Source organism: Streptopelia decaocto (assembly GCF_964273445.1).
Source record: "Streptopelia decaocto genome assembly, chromosome: 19".
Taxonomy (NCBI): domain Eukaryota; kingdom Metazoa; phylum Chordata; class Aves; order Columbiformes; family Columbidae; genus Streptopelia; species Streptopelia decaocto.
In genome coordinates this window covers 5761889-5775955 of record NC_138674.1, presented here as the reverse complement: position 1 = coordinate 5775955, position 14067 = coordinate 5761889, and the positions used below count along the sequence as shown (strand labels likewise).

The window sequence follows — 14067 nt, the reverse complement described above, 5'->3', positions numbered from 1 at the left end:
ACCTGTTTTGTTCAAGTTCTGGCAGAAACACGTGTTGTCTGTGGTGTGAGCTTGAACCAATACTGTCCCTAGCTGCTGGTGGAAAAAGCTAAGGGCCCCTAACCTGGACTGGAGATGAAGGTGCTGAGTGGTGTTGCAATGAGATCCACCTTGACAGTGTTAGAAAAGAACCTGCAGCCAAAAGGAGGCTGTGAAATTCCCCTCAGGCTGCATTTGCTGGCTTGCGCTGCCAACATCTGCAGGCTCGGAACTGATCCGCTGCCAGCACCTTTGAAAGTCCCATCATCAACTTCAAACCCCCCTCAGATCACCCTTTTCTGGCCTTCTGAGTGAGGACAGAGGCAGAAGCAGCGCAAGATATTTCTGTTTTCACAGCATGAGGTGTTTCTGTTTTCTCAGAACAAAATGCTCGGAAATTTTTGATTTCTTAAAACGTTTTTGGTTTGTTTTGGTTTGGTTTTCTCAAAACTTGTTCTCAGGCTTGCTTTCTTTTAAATACAAACAATGCTGTTGGAAAAGCCACCTATGGTTCAGAGTTCACAGGCCATACAGAGGGAGGAGTAGAGCAGTTCCCTGTGTGTAGGTGACCCCCCTGACCCACCGGAGATGTTGGCCATGAGCAGGGAGCTGGGTTGACCAGGAGCAATCCAGAGAGACATTTGTTCTTATCTTCTCCCTGTCCCACAGGAGCTGAAGGAAGTTGGAAAGGAGCAGCCAAAAGTGGAGGCTGAGCTACCAGAAAACGTCTCCAAGAACAGATATCCCCACGTGCTGCCCTGTAAGTGCTGTCTCCTCCCTCCTCCCCACAGCATCTAGGGTGGGAGTTCGCACTGCAATGTGCAGTAATTCCTTGTCCTTCTTAAAGTGGGGAGCCCAGAACCGGGCACAGTACTGCAGATGGGGCCTCACCAGGGCAGAGTAGAGGGGGAGGAACAACCTTCCTCGACCTGCTGGTCACACTTTTCCTAATGCACCCCAGGATACCATTGGCCTTCCTGGCCACAAGGGTACGTTGGTGACTCATGGTCCACCTGTTGTTAACCAGAACACCCTAGTCCTTCTCTGCAGAGCTGCTTTCCAGCAGGTCAACCCCAACCTGTACTGGTGCCTGGGGTTATTCCTCCCCAGGTGCAGGACCCCACACTTGCCCTTGTTGAACTTCATCAGGTTCTTCTCTGCCCAGTCCTCCAGCCCGTCCAAGTCCCCCTGAATGGCAGCACAGCCTTCTGGTGTGTTGGCCCTTCCTCCCAGTTGGGTATCATCAGCAAACTTGCTGAGGTGCACTCAGTCCCTTCATCCAGGTCATTGATGAACAGACTGAACAGGACTGGACCCAATACTGACCCCTGGGGAGCCCCACTAACTACAGGCCTCCAACCAGACTCTGCACCATTGATCACAACCCTCTGAGTTCTGCCATCCAGCCAGTTCATGACCCATCTCACCATGCATTCATCCAGCCTCCACTTCTTGAGCTTGCCTATGAGGTGGTTGTGAGAGATGGTGTCAAAAGCCTTGCTGAAGTGAGATGGCCATGTCATGGTGAGGAGCTGTCTTGGAGATCACGTGTGTATGGTCTCTTCCAGATGACCATTCTCGCGTCAAGCTGAGCCAGCTTGGGGAGGACCCACACTCAGACTACATCAATGCCAACTTCATGCCTGTGAGTGCCCTCTTGCCTTCTTCACAGACACATGGCCATGGGACACCATCAGAGAAACTCTGTCTGGATTGAGGTTGTGAGGGCTGGCGGGCAAGAAGCTGAAGCCACAGCTGGCACAGACTTGCCAGGAGTTGTGGTCAGGTGTCAATGTGTAGCTGCCCTTCAGCAGGGGTTGATGGAGATCATCAGATCGCAAGTGCTGTGAATGCAGAGGTGTGAGTGTGGGAGACTGGCAAGGCTTTCTGCTTTCTTCTTGAGGACTATCCTCTTCCCATCCTCTCCCAGCTTATTGCCCTGTCTGTCTGTCTGCTCTTTCTCCTTCTGGTCTGTGCAGCTGCATTTGAACAACCCTGGAGCTGTGCCCACACCCCCCATCCAGGAGATTTTCACAGGTAACAGGCAGGGCACACAGCATGCAGGTGCGGGTGTGTGGATCCGCGGGGCATGTGTGTGTCCAAGGGGAAAAGGAGCAGCCTGACACCTTGCATGCTCATCCCACCTCCAGCAGTGACTGAGGAGCACAAAAAGGACCCAGATCTGTCTTCCCCTGGTTAGGCTGAATGAGGAACTGCTTGGAGGGAAATGGTGGGGGGGTCACGTCTTTACGCCAAGTACGTAGAAAGCATGTGTTGGGCAGCACGTGCTTCCTGTGAAATCAGATGCTTCTGAGATCAGCTGCCTGGGAAGTGTGTCCACATGGGCTAAGGGCAACGGGCACTTCTCCCTCTACCACAAAAGCAGAGCAGGCACCGACTCTGTCACAGGGCAGGATCCACCTGCGTCGGCAACTTGCCAACTCCTCCTGTCTGCCTCTTGCTCAGGGCTATACATCCCCACAAGAGTTCATCGTTACCCAAGGGCCCTTGAAGAAAACGATAGAGGACTTCTGGAGGCTGGTGTGGGAGCAGAACATCTGCAACATCATCATGCTGACAGTGTGCATGGAGAATGGGCGGGTAGGTCACCACTGCTGGGCTTCCGCGTGTCAGCCCCAGCAAAGCCCAGACCTGATCGTGTGAGTTGAGCCCAGGACTGGGTTTGCTCCCTCCACCAACCCCGGCTCAGATGTGGCTCCAGAGTAAGCGCGGGCCACACAGCTTCCCTGACGTGCAGGTGGAGGGAACAGAGGCTGAAGCGTGCAGCTCGGTGTTAGCTTGGGGTAGGAAGGGGCAGATGTGGAGCTCAGCTGCAACCATGCCCATCACCCTCAGATATTTCTGCACATATAATCTGAAATTACCATTTGCCCCTGGATGAGCCAGCTCACATGGACTGTTCCAACAGTCTCCAGGGATGATGGGACCCACACAGGTCCTTCTCTCTGGAGGAGGCTGAGACCCAAACAAAGGGGCAGTGGGGGAGTGCTGTGGGCAGGGGTAGCACCCCTTCCTGCTCCCTAAGACCTGCCCTGGCTCCCTGCACAACTGCTGCTCTCCACATGCTCCCAGGAAGCCAGGAGATCATACACTGGGACCTGAGCCCTCAGTGGTCTTACTGGGACCGTGTCTTGCCTGTACTCTAGGTCCTCTGTGATCATTACTGGCCATCCGAATCTGCCCCAGTCTCCTATGGACAGGTCCGGGTCCACCTCCTGATGCAGAGCAGCTCTGAGGAGTGGACCATGCGCGAGTTCAAACTGTGGCACGTGAGTAAGGATCCAAGAGGAAGGGACTTCAAGGACCTGTCAGGGGCTGGGGCTTTGCATGGGATGCAGTGGTTTTTGTCCTTGGTGGTGGTGGTGGTGGTATAATCTCCTTTCCCTGCCATTAGTGGGGTTCAAAGACCCAAGCCCCTGCGGAGCAGTCTGTCCCTCTCAAAATGTATGACCCCTGCTGTCGACCCTCGTTCTCTCCTTTCCATGTCCCTGCACTGGGGCACAGGCTGCAGCTCCAAGGGCATGTTCCCCATCCGCCAAAGGCAGGTCTCCTCCTTGCCACCTCCACCTGCCTCACCATGGCAAGAGATGGTGGAGGAGGACAGGGAAGCAGGAGTCACCAGTCAGTGCAGCAGACCTGGTGTTGGCTGTTCACCGCAGCTGAGCTGGGTGTCCCCAAGTCCCCGGGTGCTCCTGGACTGTGGGGTGCATGCATGTCCCTGTCCCATCGGGCTGCATGTCAGTCACCAACATCCCCCTGGCAGGAGGGTCTCCGGGCAGAGCGGCACGTGTCCCACCTGCACTACACAGCATGGCCTGACCACGGGATCCCGGAGTCCACGACTTCCATTATGACCTTCAGAGAGCTGGTCCGGGAGCACATCCAGAGCACCAAGGACGCAGGACCGACCCTCGTGCACTGCAGGTGCGGCTCTGCGCTGGGGAATGGCCGGAGGGGATGATGGGAGATGGCATGGGGATAAGTGTCCTGCTCGTGCACAAACCAGGAGGGAAAGCAGTGCCCGGGAGACTGGTCTGTAGAGAGCCTCCTGCTTGGCGATTGCAGGTTTGCTTGCACCCTGCCCCACAGTCCCAGGGGATGGGGCAGCTGGAGATGGTCAGCACCAACCCAAGGAAGCCTGAATGGCTCCTCAGCCCCACACTGTGCTGGGACCAGTGCCCCAGTGTGCAGCATCTGGGAGCCGTTTCTAGCAGCGGGAGGGGAGCCCATCGGCTGTGGCATCAGGCGATGTCTGACCCTGGCTGCCTGTGCTCTCAGCGCTGGGGTGGGCCGCAGTGGCACCTTCATTGCCCTGGACCAGCTGCTGCAGCAGATGAAGCAAGAGAAGGTCGTGGACGTGTTTGGTGTTGTTTACACCTTGCGGATGAACCGTTACCTGATGATTCAGACGCTGGTAAGGCTTCTGCTCCCCCACCCCCAGGGCCATTGCTCCATGATATAAAAGCTGCCTGGGCTGGCAGACAGGTGAGCTGGCTGGGCAGCCCCAGCACCCCCAGACTGGTCCCCAGTCTGACACTGTGTCTCAGTGCCACCCAAAGCAGCAGCTCAGCTGCAGTGGAAATTGCTCAGCTCTGGGCATCTCCAGGACCTTTATTCCCTGCCTGACCCACAACAGCAACATGTAGAGTCTCAGTCCTCCCAGCAGGCTCAGAAACACCCCAGAGCACCAAGGAGTAGCATCCGACCTTTGCAGGCAGTTCTTGACCCACACCATTTCTTTGTCCTGTGATGGCCACAGCCCAGTTACTCAGGGCTGGGACAAGTGCCAATACTACCCTTCAGGACAGACAGACAGACACAGTGGAGCGATCCAGGGGCTCTGAGACTGAAGAAGCCAGGGCCTTTTGGGCACAAATATAGGGCTTTTGGGGCATGAGTGTAGGGCACCCTCTGCCCCCTCACAGTGCCATACCCACCCCTTCATACTGTCTGCATGGTGTGATGCTCTGCGCTGCTGTCTGTCTTTGCCTTCCAGTCCCAGTACATTTTCCTGCACAGCTGTATCCTGGAAAAGATCTTGGAGGAGCCACTCCTGGGTTTATCAGGGACAGAGAGGTAAGGGCCTGCTGCATTTTGCCTGCCACCCACCCTGACCCACAGCCCCTTCAGGTGACAAGCTGGGATCCTGACCCCAGCTGCCTTGGCTTCAGGTCAGAAGGATGGGGAAGCCCAGGCTGACAGTGTTTTGAGGGCTGATTGTTCCCGGCAGCATGGGGAGCCCAGTCCAGAGCTAGGTTTGCGTCACTGGGCACACTGGGAGGGCTTGGGGACCACATTCTCCTTTCCTCCAGCGTCAGTCTCCTGGGCTACACCACCAGTTCTGAAGAGCTGCAGAGCTGTCCTGGGGAAGGAACTTCGATCAGCCCCTGGCTTCCCAGCCAGCAGGGAGATGGGTTCAAACTGGAGGGGCTGATGGCAGCTGGGTGGCCTTGGGATGTCCCTTCTAACAAGAGGAGGGAGCAGGGTCAGGCTGGACATGACTTTGCCCACCTACCTCCTTGTCTCTGAGGCTACATCTGGAGGTCACACATCTCTCTTTATAGCCCAGTTGTCCCCTCCCTCATGCAGAACAGGATGCCCTTGTCCTTGCTGCATCTTGGGAATGAGCCCTGGGCAGTGCCACACCTAAGACCTGCCTTTGTCTAGGGGCGAGCAGGTGGCACAGAGCAGAGGTGGGCTGTGGACCTGCGAGGGCCCCAGCATTTGAGTGGTGAAGGTGCCTGTCCACCTACTGCAGGCACAACCTGGATGCTGCTGAGGTTGCTCACCCTCACCCCCAGTTTCTCTCCCCAGGTCCTGCCCCATCCCACTGAAAAGCTTTGCTCAGCACTACGCCCAGAAAGCAGCCAAGTCCCATATGGGCTTCCTGAGGGAGTACGAGGTGAGAGCGGTCCTGGGCAGGGTGCAAGGAGCGTTGCCGTGGCCATATGCACTGGGGGCACCTGGGGAGTGATTGCACCTGCTCAGGCTGGGGGACACCCAAGAAGTGCCTCCTGAGTGGGTCCCATGCCCCAGTCTCCATGATTTGTCCTGGCAGCATTCCCTCTCCATGGCATGGCGCCCCCAGGCTCATAGCTCCCTCACTCATCAGGGTCTGCCCATGATGCCCTCCTTCCCAGACCTCACTAAGTGCTGGGGCCTCCCTGAACACCACTTTCCTACAGAGAGGTGCAGCCGTGCATGCATGCACAGCCGTGACCACCCCTCTGCCAGGCCAGGTGTTCTCAGGAGTCCCCAGTTGCTCCTGCTCCTCTGGATTCTCCCCTGCTCACCTCTTCCTCCACTCTCTTTCACTCGGCAGACCCTCCTGGAGGTTGTCAAGGAAGAAGCCAGCTCTGCAACACCATCTTCAGGCAACCAGCACACACGGCCCTCTTCCAGCATCCTCCCATGTAAGTGCTGTGACACCTTTCATTCTCCTCCTTCCCGTACCTGTGTATAGACAGGCTGGGCCAGAACTGGTGCTCCACAGTACAGGAAAATATCTTGACACACTGGAGTGAGTCCACCAGAAGGTTACCAAGGTGTTTTGGGGGTGGAGCACGTGATATATGGTACTGAGACAGGTGGGTTTGTTCAGCCTGGAGGAAAGAAGAAAAAGGGGAGATCTTGCTGTCTTCAACTGCCTGCTGTGAGGGCACAGAGAAAATGTAGTCTTCTCAGAGATGCGCCCTGGAAAGACAAGAGGCAACGGGGATAATTTGGAAGAGTAATTCAACTTAGTATAAGGAAAAAGGAGTCTCCATGAAGGTGGCCAGACACTGGAACAGGGGCCCAGAGCATCTGCAGTCTTTCTGTCCGTGGCGATAAGCAGATCTCCATTGGCCATGACACTGAGAAACCTGCACCACACATATTCTTTGATCAGGAGATTGGGATAGGGTCCTGTCTTTTGGGGACCGATGTCCATGAGCTGGACTAGAGTACTGCAGAGGGGAGCACCTTTAAAGAGAAACGGTGAATGGGGTGTTGGGTTTCTGCAGTTGATGGTCTGCAGGAGCTGTGTGAGCACAAGGCTGCCCTGGGTCCCTCCACCTCCCACATATTTTGCAGATGATCGCTCCAGAGTGAAGTTTTCCCTGCTGGAACAGGGCCCTTTCTCAGGTCTCCTGCAGGTGTGGCAGGTCCCGGTAAGTCATAACCCCACAGCCGTTCCCACCCCTGTGCCGGGGTCCCACAGGCAGCAGGTGGTGCTCCCCCTTCCTCACTGTGCCCGTGCTCCCTGCTGCCTGAGGAGGAACACTGAGCATGTGTCTTCCCTCACCGGCCCAGTCTGGGCTGTCCTCACTTCCCCCATTCAGTCCTTTCTCCTCTCTCTTTGCCCCTGACCTGCTGATTTCCCTTCTTTTCCTGGCCTTTCCTGCAGCCACCTGGGCTGACAAGGTAACTGTGCCACCCTCTCAGCAGGAGAGTGATGGTCTCATTCCCCATTCAGGGCTACAGCTCCAGTCGGGAGTATCTGGCTGTCCAGGGACCTGACAAGTTGACCATGGAGGACTTCTGGACCCTGGTGTGGGAACAGGACGTTCACACCATCCTAACACTTCTCCCGTGTCAGGAGAAGGGGGAGGTAAGGCGCCGTGCCTGCCTGTGCCGTGGCAGAGCAGGGATCTGTTCAATGGAGCTGGAAGCTGGCATAGCTCCAAAGCTTGAACTGTCAGTGCTGCCTCCTAAAGCCTGGGTGCAGATCCAGCTTGGCTAAAGCTGAACCTTTCCTGTGTCAAAGTGCTCCCACTGCTTGTCATAGGAGACAGGTTCTGTCTGCCCACAATGCAGTCCATAGCCATGGACTCTTCAAGCTGCATCTCTACGGCACCCAAGGACAGCAGCTCCTGCTTCTGTCCGTCTGAGGTAGAAAGTGTTTGCTGGGTAGATTCCCACTGCCAGGCAGCTCTGTGTTAACAGGAAAACTGGCTGAAATCTGCTCTTATTTCCAAAAATTCCCCCAGGGTTTAGGCAAGGGAAGAACTGTCATGGCGTAATGGTGGTGGTGCTCTTAGTCCAACCCCATCACAGACCCTTGCAATGGTGACCGATCTGAAATATGGCAACCATCAACCTGAAGCCAAACTTGCTGTTGTGTACAGGTCCCAAGTGAGGTGTGCTGGCCCCTGGAAGGAGACTCCCTCTGCACAAAAATGCTGACCATCCAGTGTGGCACAGAGAAGCTCGTCTCCGGATGGAGGTGCATCCAGCTCAAAATGAAACACGTATGTGTTGATGGGGCTGGCCTGGCTCCCACTGCCTGGGATGTTCTTCACTGCTAGGAAACAGGTCTGTGGGGGCAAGGGCTGAAAGGTCTGTGGAGACTTGGCTGAGCTGCAGGAGCAGAATGCCAGCAGTCCACAAATGCAGGAGGGAATCTAGATTGCCACATCCAGAAGAACATCTGAGTGGACACAGGAGATGCACAGGAGAGGCTCGCAGGCTTCCCCCGCCCTTTGCTGAAAGGTCTTTCTGGCCCTCTTAGCAAAGGCCCACACAGTTCTCAGTCTCCCTCTGAAGGGGCAGGTCAGGGTGCCGTGGGGAAGGAGAGCACATTGCCAGAGGCACCATACCACCTGCAGGGAGATGGGCAATGCCCCAGCAGAGATTGCATCAACAGCTTTACAGAAGCCAGCAGTTAGCTCAGGAAAGCCTAAGGATTGGAGAGGTGGGACGCTTCCACATCAAAACTCACTCGTCTCTTCCCAACAGACATGTCAGTTATTCTTTGTGTCTCACCAGGAAAAGAAAGCAAAGGAGAGGCAGGTACAACAGTTCCTATACATGCTCTGGAGCAGCAAGAAACAGCCAGATGTCCAGAGCCTGGTGGAGCTCCTCACTGCTGTCAGACAGTGCATGCCCCACCGAAAGAGAGCCGGTCCTCTCCTGCTGCACTGCAGGTACATCACGTTGCTGCTCTGTCCATGGGCAGCCAGCAAGCCTGCACCCCCACCAAGGACCCCAGTGTTTTGGGGCATGTTGAGAGTGGGTCCATGAGAGCCAGGGAAGCTTGGGAGGCCAGATGAAGCAGTGCTCTGCCAAGCACTTGGGGGAGGGAAAACAGGGCTGGGCTGGGCCAGGCATGGGTGGAGCTGGCATTCCTGGGCTGAGGTGCCCAGGCCATCCCCGTGCTGACTGCTGGGATGCTGGGAGCAGCCCTGACACCCTCATCCGCTTGCAGCTGGGGAGAGCGCACAGGAGCCGGCACAGCCGGCACATGGCAGAGCTGGCTTGGGTGAGGGACACAGGGCAGGCTGGGTCTGCAGGCTCCTTCAATGGGCACTTTGGGGTCCCATGCCCCTGGTCAGCACAGGGATTTTTAACTGCTAGACCTGGGGTGTATTAGAAGGGGGTGGTCAGTAAGTCAGAGAGGTTCTCCTTCCTCTCTACTCTGCCCTAGTGAGACAACACCTGGAATATTGTGTCCAGTTTTGGGCTCCTCAGTTCCAGAAGGACAGGGAACTGCTGGAGAGAGTCCAGCGTAGGGCAACCAAGATGATTAAGGGAGTGGAGCATCTCCCTTATGAGGAAAGACTGAGGGAGCTGGGTCTCTTTAGTTTGGAGGAGACTGAGCGGTGACCTTATTAATGTTTATAAATATACAAAGAGTGAGTGTCACGAGGATGGAGCCAGGCTCTTCTTGGTGACAAACAATGGTAGGACAAGGGGTAATGGGTTTAAACTGGAACATAAGAGGTTCCACTTAAACTTGAGAAGAAACTTCTTCTCAGTGAGGGTAACAGAACACTGGCCCAGGCTGCCCAGGGAGGTTGTGGAGTCTCCTTCTCTGCAGACATTCCAACCCGCCTGGACACCTTCCTGTGTAACCTCATCTGGGTGTTCCTGCTCCATGGGGGGATTGCACTGGATGAGCTTTTGAGGTCCCTTCCAATCCCTAGCATTCTATGATTCTATGATTCTGGGCTCACAGTCCCCTAACCCCACCATACTCAGTTGCTGCATATTTTCTCATGGGGCCTCTGACTTCTTGGGCTGGTAACCACTTCCAGAGAGGTTCAGTTCAGCCTCTCCTGGCATCAGTGACCATGCCTTGTCCCTTGCAGTGGTGACGTGAGCCAAATGGGGACGCTCATCTCCCTGGATTGCCTATTGCACCAGATGAAAGCCGAGAGAACTGTGGATGTCTATGGGGTGACCCTCCAGCTGGCAAGAAGCTGCTGTCTCATGACCCCAACGCTGGTAGGTGGGAAGGAGGAAGGGTGGTGGGCTGGGCAGAACAGGACATCCACGCTGCCCACTCCCCAGGTGCTGCCTGCCACCTGGGAGCCCATCCCACCTACACAGGTATTTATTCCATACTTCCTCTGCCAGCCACCGAGGGCTAAGGGCACTCTCTGTTCCCAGGGAAGAGCTTTCCTTCTCCTCATTTCTGGAGTTAAAGTAGGTTAAATTGCATATGAGCTCAAGATAAATATAAGGTATTCTTCCCATTCTACCCTAGAAAGCATGAAGCACAGGTTTCATCCTACATGGCAAACCTGCCTGCCCACTCCTGGCCTCTGAACACGGCTGTCAGCCTGGGCACCCAGAACCTGCCACGTTTACCCTTGTCTGGTGCCTTTCCCTGCCGCAAGCCCCGTCTGGAGCCTGGTCCCCACCCCTGCTTGCTGCCAGCGCTGCTGCTGCTTGCGAGGGGACGCGCTGCCACGTTTGTGCTGCCCTGCAGCCGTGTGGACCGCGGTGCCGCAGCCGTGTCCTGCCCTGCCCTGCCCTGCCGTGCCAGCGCAGCCTCCCAGGCTGCCGCTCCGGATGGGCGCCGGAGGCACAGATGCTCCCCAGGCAGTGCTTTCATTTGCTGAACGAGCTGATGCAGCATCCCTGGAAACCCTTCCCACAGGGGACAGCAGAATTAGGGCAGATCTCTCCGGGGCTTCCCAGCTGCAGAGCTGCCTGCAAGCAGCTAATCGCATTCTTAATTAATGTGAACCATGTGCATGTTGGGAGCCGGAGGAGGGCAAGGCGTCCGCTGCCCCTGCTTCAGACCTCTTTTGTATTTCAGCAGCGGTCTTGCCAAGCAGAGACACAATGTGCCCATAAAGGCACAGCAAGTGCCGATCAAAAGCCGCTGCCCCACTGGGGGGGGGCAGCAGAGGCAGCTGCGTCCCCACCTTGCCGCGAGCAGCGGTGGCTCTGATCGCAGCGGAGGACGGGCAGGGCTGCCCCCCGGCCCACACCGCACCACCGCAGGGGCTCCCCAGGACCCCTTTGTCTCTGCCGGGTACGCTGTTGTCATGCTGGGGGCATCAGATGATTTTTTGGAGGGGTTCGTAGCCAAGCAAATGGGAAGATGAACCTTTGAGGGACTGCGTGCGGGTAACCACCAGGTATTTAAGCATCCCCGCGCTCCAGCGCAGCCCGTGTCTCTGGAGGTGTGCTCCTGCATTTGTTCGGGCATTGAGTGTGCCTGGTCTGAAGTCAATCCTGGGCTGTCACTCCCGATTTCACAATCAGGCTGGGATCATTGAAAACATGCTCTGGTGACCTGGAACCACAGCCATTGTGTGATCTTGTGGCTTTCCCGGCCCTTCGGTGGGGCTAAACCCACTGCCCACAGGGGAGGAGGCTCCTCGTGACTTGCAGCTTAGCCAGCGCATTAGCGAGCTGTTCGGGGCCCCTCTGTTGGGTCCCTAATCCGCCCTTCTTGGCTACCACGTGATTTCAACCCCACAGCATTTGCAGGCTGGCCCTGCCCTCCAGCTTTGTGCATTGCGTACAACCCCATTTCCCTTTCCCACACCTTGCCTTTCCTGGAGCCTTGGCGTGGCAGTGGTCAGTCCCAGGGCTTTGGTAGCCCAGCATCATTTTGGAGCAGCCTGACATTTGAGCAGAACCTCACGTCAAATCCACAGAGAGTTCTGGATCCATACTTGGTGCTGATGGATCACTTTGGTGATCTTAGGAGAAACAATGCAACTGGACTAAGACCACACAGAGCTTTTTGTCTGTCTCTGAGGGCTTGCAAAGATCTACCCTGGTGTGCTGTCAGCCCTTGACTCAGGTTTGTCCAGACTATCACCAGTGGAGACTCCTGCTCCAGAGATCTTCCCTCATGGCCTCGGGTCATTGCAGACCCTGTGCACACCAGCAGCGCTGAGCTCTCCCCACTCGCTGCCCTGTAGCATTGCAGGAGTTGCTCTTCAGTCTTGTTTTGGATGCAAACACCATGGCACATCTAAAAGCCACCAGGGCACTTCGAAGAAGTCAGATGACATTGTTCCTCCCCATCTCCGACGGAGATGTTCCTTTCATCCCCATCACAGGGACGATGAAGCAGGAGGAAACAAACATGGTGCAAACACAGCACCAGGCCTGATTCTTCCTTTCAGGGCAATTCTGGTGGCAAGGACAAGCATGGAACACCTGAGACAGCAAATTCTGCTCTACCATCAGACACTGTTAGTTAATTAGGACCTTTTAAGGCAAACTGCAGGGTTAGTCCCGCAACCTGGAGGTCTTTGTCATAAAGCTGACTCCAGACCCCCCTTTCTCTTTTGTAGGACCAGTACATGTTCCTGTACACCTGCATCCAGGACATCATGGCTCAGAAACAACCCTAACACTGCTCAGCACTCCCTGGCACCTACCTGCCTTCCACCTCCGCGGGGGCCTGTCTGGAGCCAGGAGCTGGGTGGAGGACACCATGGGGCTCCTGGCACAGCGTGAGCCCTGCGGCCACAGGGGACCCACCGCAGCACTGCCACCAGCACGTCCTGCATGGTGTCAGCAGTGACATGGGTGCTCCTGAGCAGATGGCAGTGCTGTCCTGCCATGCAGTGCCGCAGCCCTCGGTGCGGACGTGGTGAGGGGCTGGGTGGGACGCCCCCCTGCTTTGGCCATCTCCTGGGATTCCTGGTGCCTGGAAGGTTTGTCACCCTCACTGCAGTAGCGGCACTGGTTGCGGGGGCCCTGCTGTGCCCTGGCCGCTCGGCACAGAAGGGGCAGCCCTGGGCTCGCATCTGGAGAGCCCTGGCACCCGCAGGCTGCGGTCTGACGCGAGCGCTGGGCACTGTGATCTCCATGCAACCACGGGCGCAAGGCGTGCTGAGGCCTCAGACATGGGCAGAGTGTGGTGGGAGCTGGTTTGTCTCAGCTGGTGGATCAGTCTTAGGTACAAACAATAAACAGCCCTAGGAAAGAGTGTGCTCGTAAGGGTGGTTTGGCTTTTGTGGGGTCTCAGCAACGCTGAGCCTTCCCCTGCTGCAGCACAGCAGCCGTTCCTGAAAGGTCAGCTGTGTCCCCAGTTTGGACAGGGTGTCCTCGTGATGCCTAAGTGTCACAGCAAGGAAATGTTTGTTCCAGTGACCCCCAGCCCAGCAGACAGGATTGATGGGGTCAAGCAGTTTGCTGTTCACGAGATGCACACAACTTGTAGCAGCAGCCACCTGCCATCTTCTTCTGGGGCACCACGGGAAAACACACCAGTGCATGCTGGAGGCCTGACATAAGGCAAGCAAGGTGTAAAATAATTTCTGGTCCAAAGAGTGATGTGCCCATTGTCCGTCCAGGGTTTTAGGTTAATACGCTGGTGAAGTGTAGACCTGCCCAGCAGCAGCACAGGATCTCACCAGTGTTGAGGGTGAGATCTTCCCAAGATCCTCCAAGAAGATGCAGTCTCAAAGACCATGTTCTCTGCTACCACATGCATGTAGGACCATCCTCCTCAGATCTCCATCAGAAACAACCCTGGTGTCCAGCTTGCATCTTCCAGCTCCAATCAGCCTTAAAAACAGTTCCTGAGCTCCAAAACTATAGCCTTTCTGCCAGGACCCGCGTGTCCACAGTCCTCTGGCAAATGCCTACAAGGACAATGAAAGCGCTGATACTTCCACACCAGAGACCAAATCCCATTAGCTTGCCGGAGTCTTCTCCTCACTGTCCCAGCTGCAGCACAACTGACCTCCAAGGCACATGAAGGCAGAGGTCCCTGGGCAGAAACCTACATCAGCAGCTGCTGATGTAAGAAAAGAACTAGTGCTCGTTCTGTCAAACAGGGGAGAGATA

The 14067-nt window shown here is 56.1% G+C and overlaps 1 protein-coding gene across 1 annotated transcript in view; it reads left to right on the top strand.

Annotated features, from left to right (window-relative positions):
* Window positions 1-13198, top strand: part of LOC309448177 (receptor-type tyrosine-protein phosphatase V-like) — a 38884-nt gene extending 25686 nt beyond the window's left edge. Inside the window, exons 26-40 of the mRNA XM_082069471.1 lie at window positions 688-778; window positions 1587-1663; window positions 2485-2619; window positions 3186-3308; window positions 3803-3963; window positions 4318-4453; window positions 5036-5115; window positions 5854-5941; window positions 6362-6452; window positions 7114-7190; window positions 7496-7630; window positions 8148-8270; window positions 8788-8945; window positions 10110-10245; window positions 12564-13198. Of these exons, the coding sequence (XP_081925597.1) occupies window positions 688-778; window positions 1587-1663; window positions 2485-2619; window positions 3186-3308; window positions 3803-3963; window positions 4318-4453; window positions 5036-5115; window positions 5854-5941; window positions 6362-6452; window positions 7114-7190; window positions 7496-7630; window positions 8148-8270; window positions 8788-8945; window positions 10110-10245; window positions 12564-12623 (1671 nt within the window). The 3' untranslated portion in view covers window positions 12624-13198. The remainder of the gene's footprint in view (window positions 1-687; window positions 779-1586; window positions 1664-2484; window positions 2620-3185; window positions 3309-3802; window positions 3964-4317; window positions 4454-5035; window positions 5116-5853; window positions 5942-6361; window positions 6453-7113; window positions 7191-7495; window positions 7631-8147; window positions 8271-8787; window positions 8946-10109; window positions 10246-12563) is intronic.
* Window positions 13199-14067: the final 869 nt, after the last annotated feature.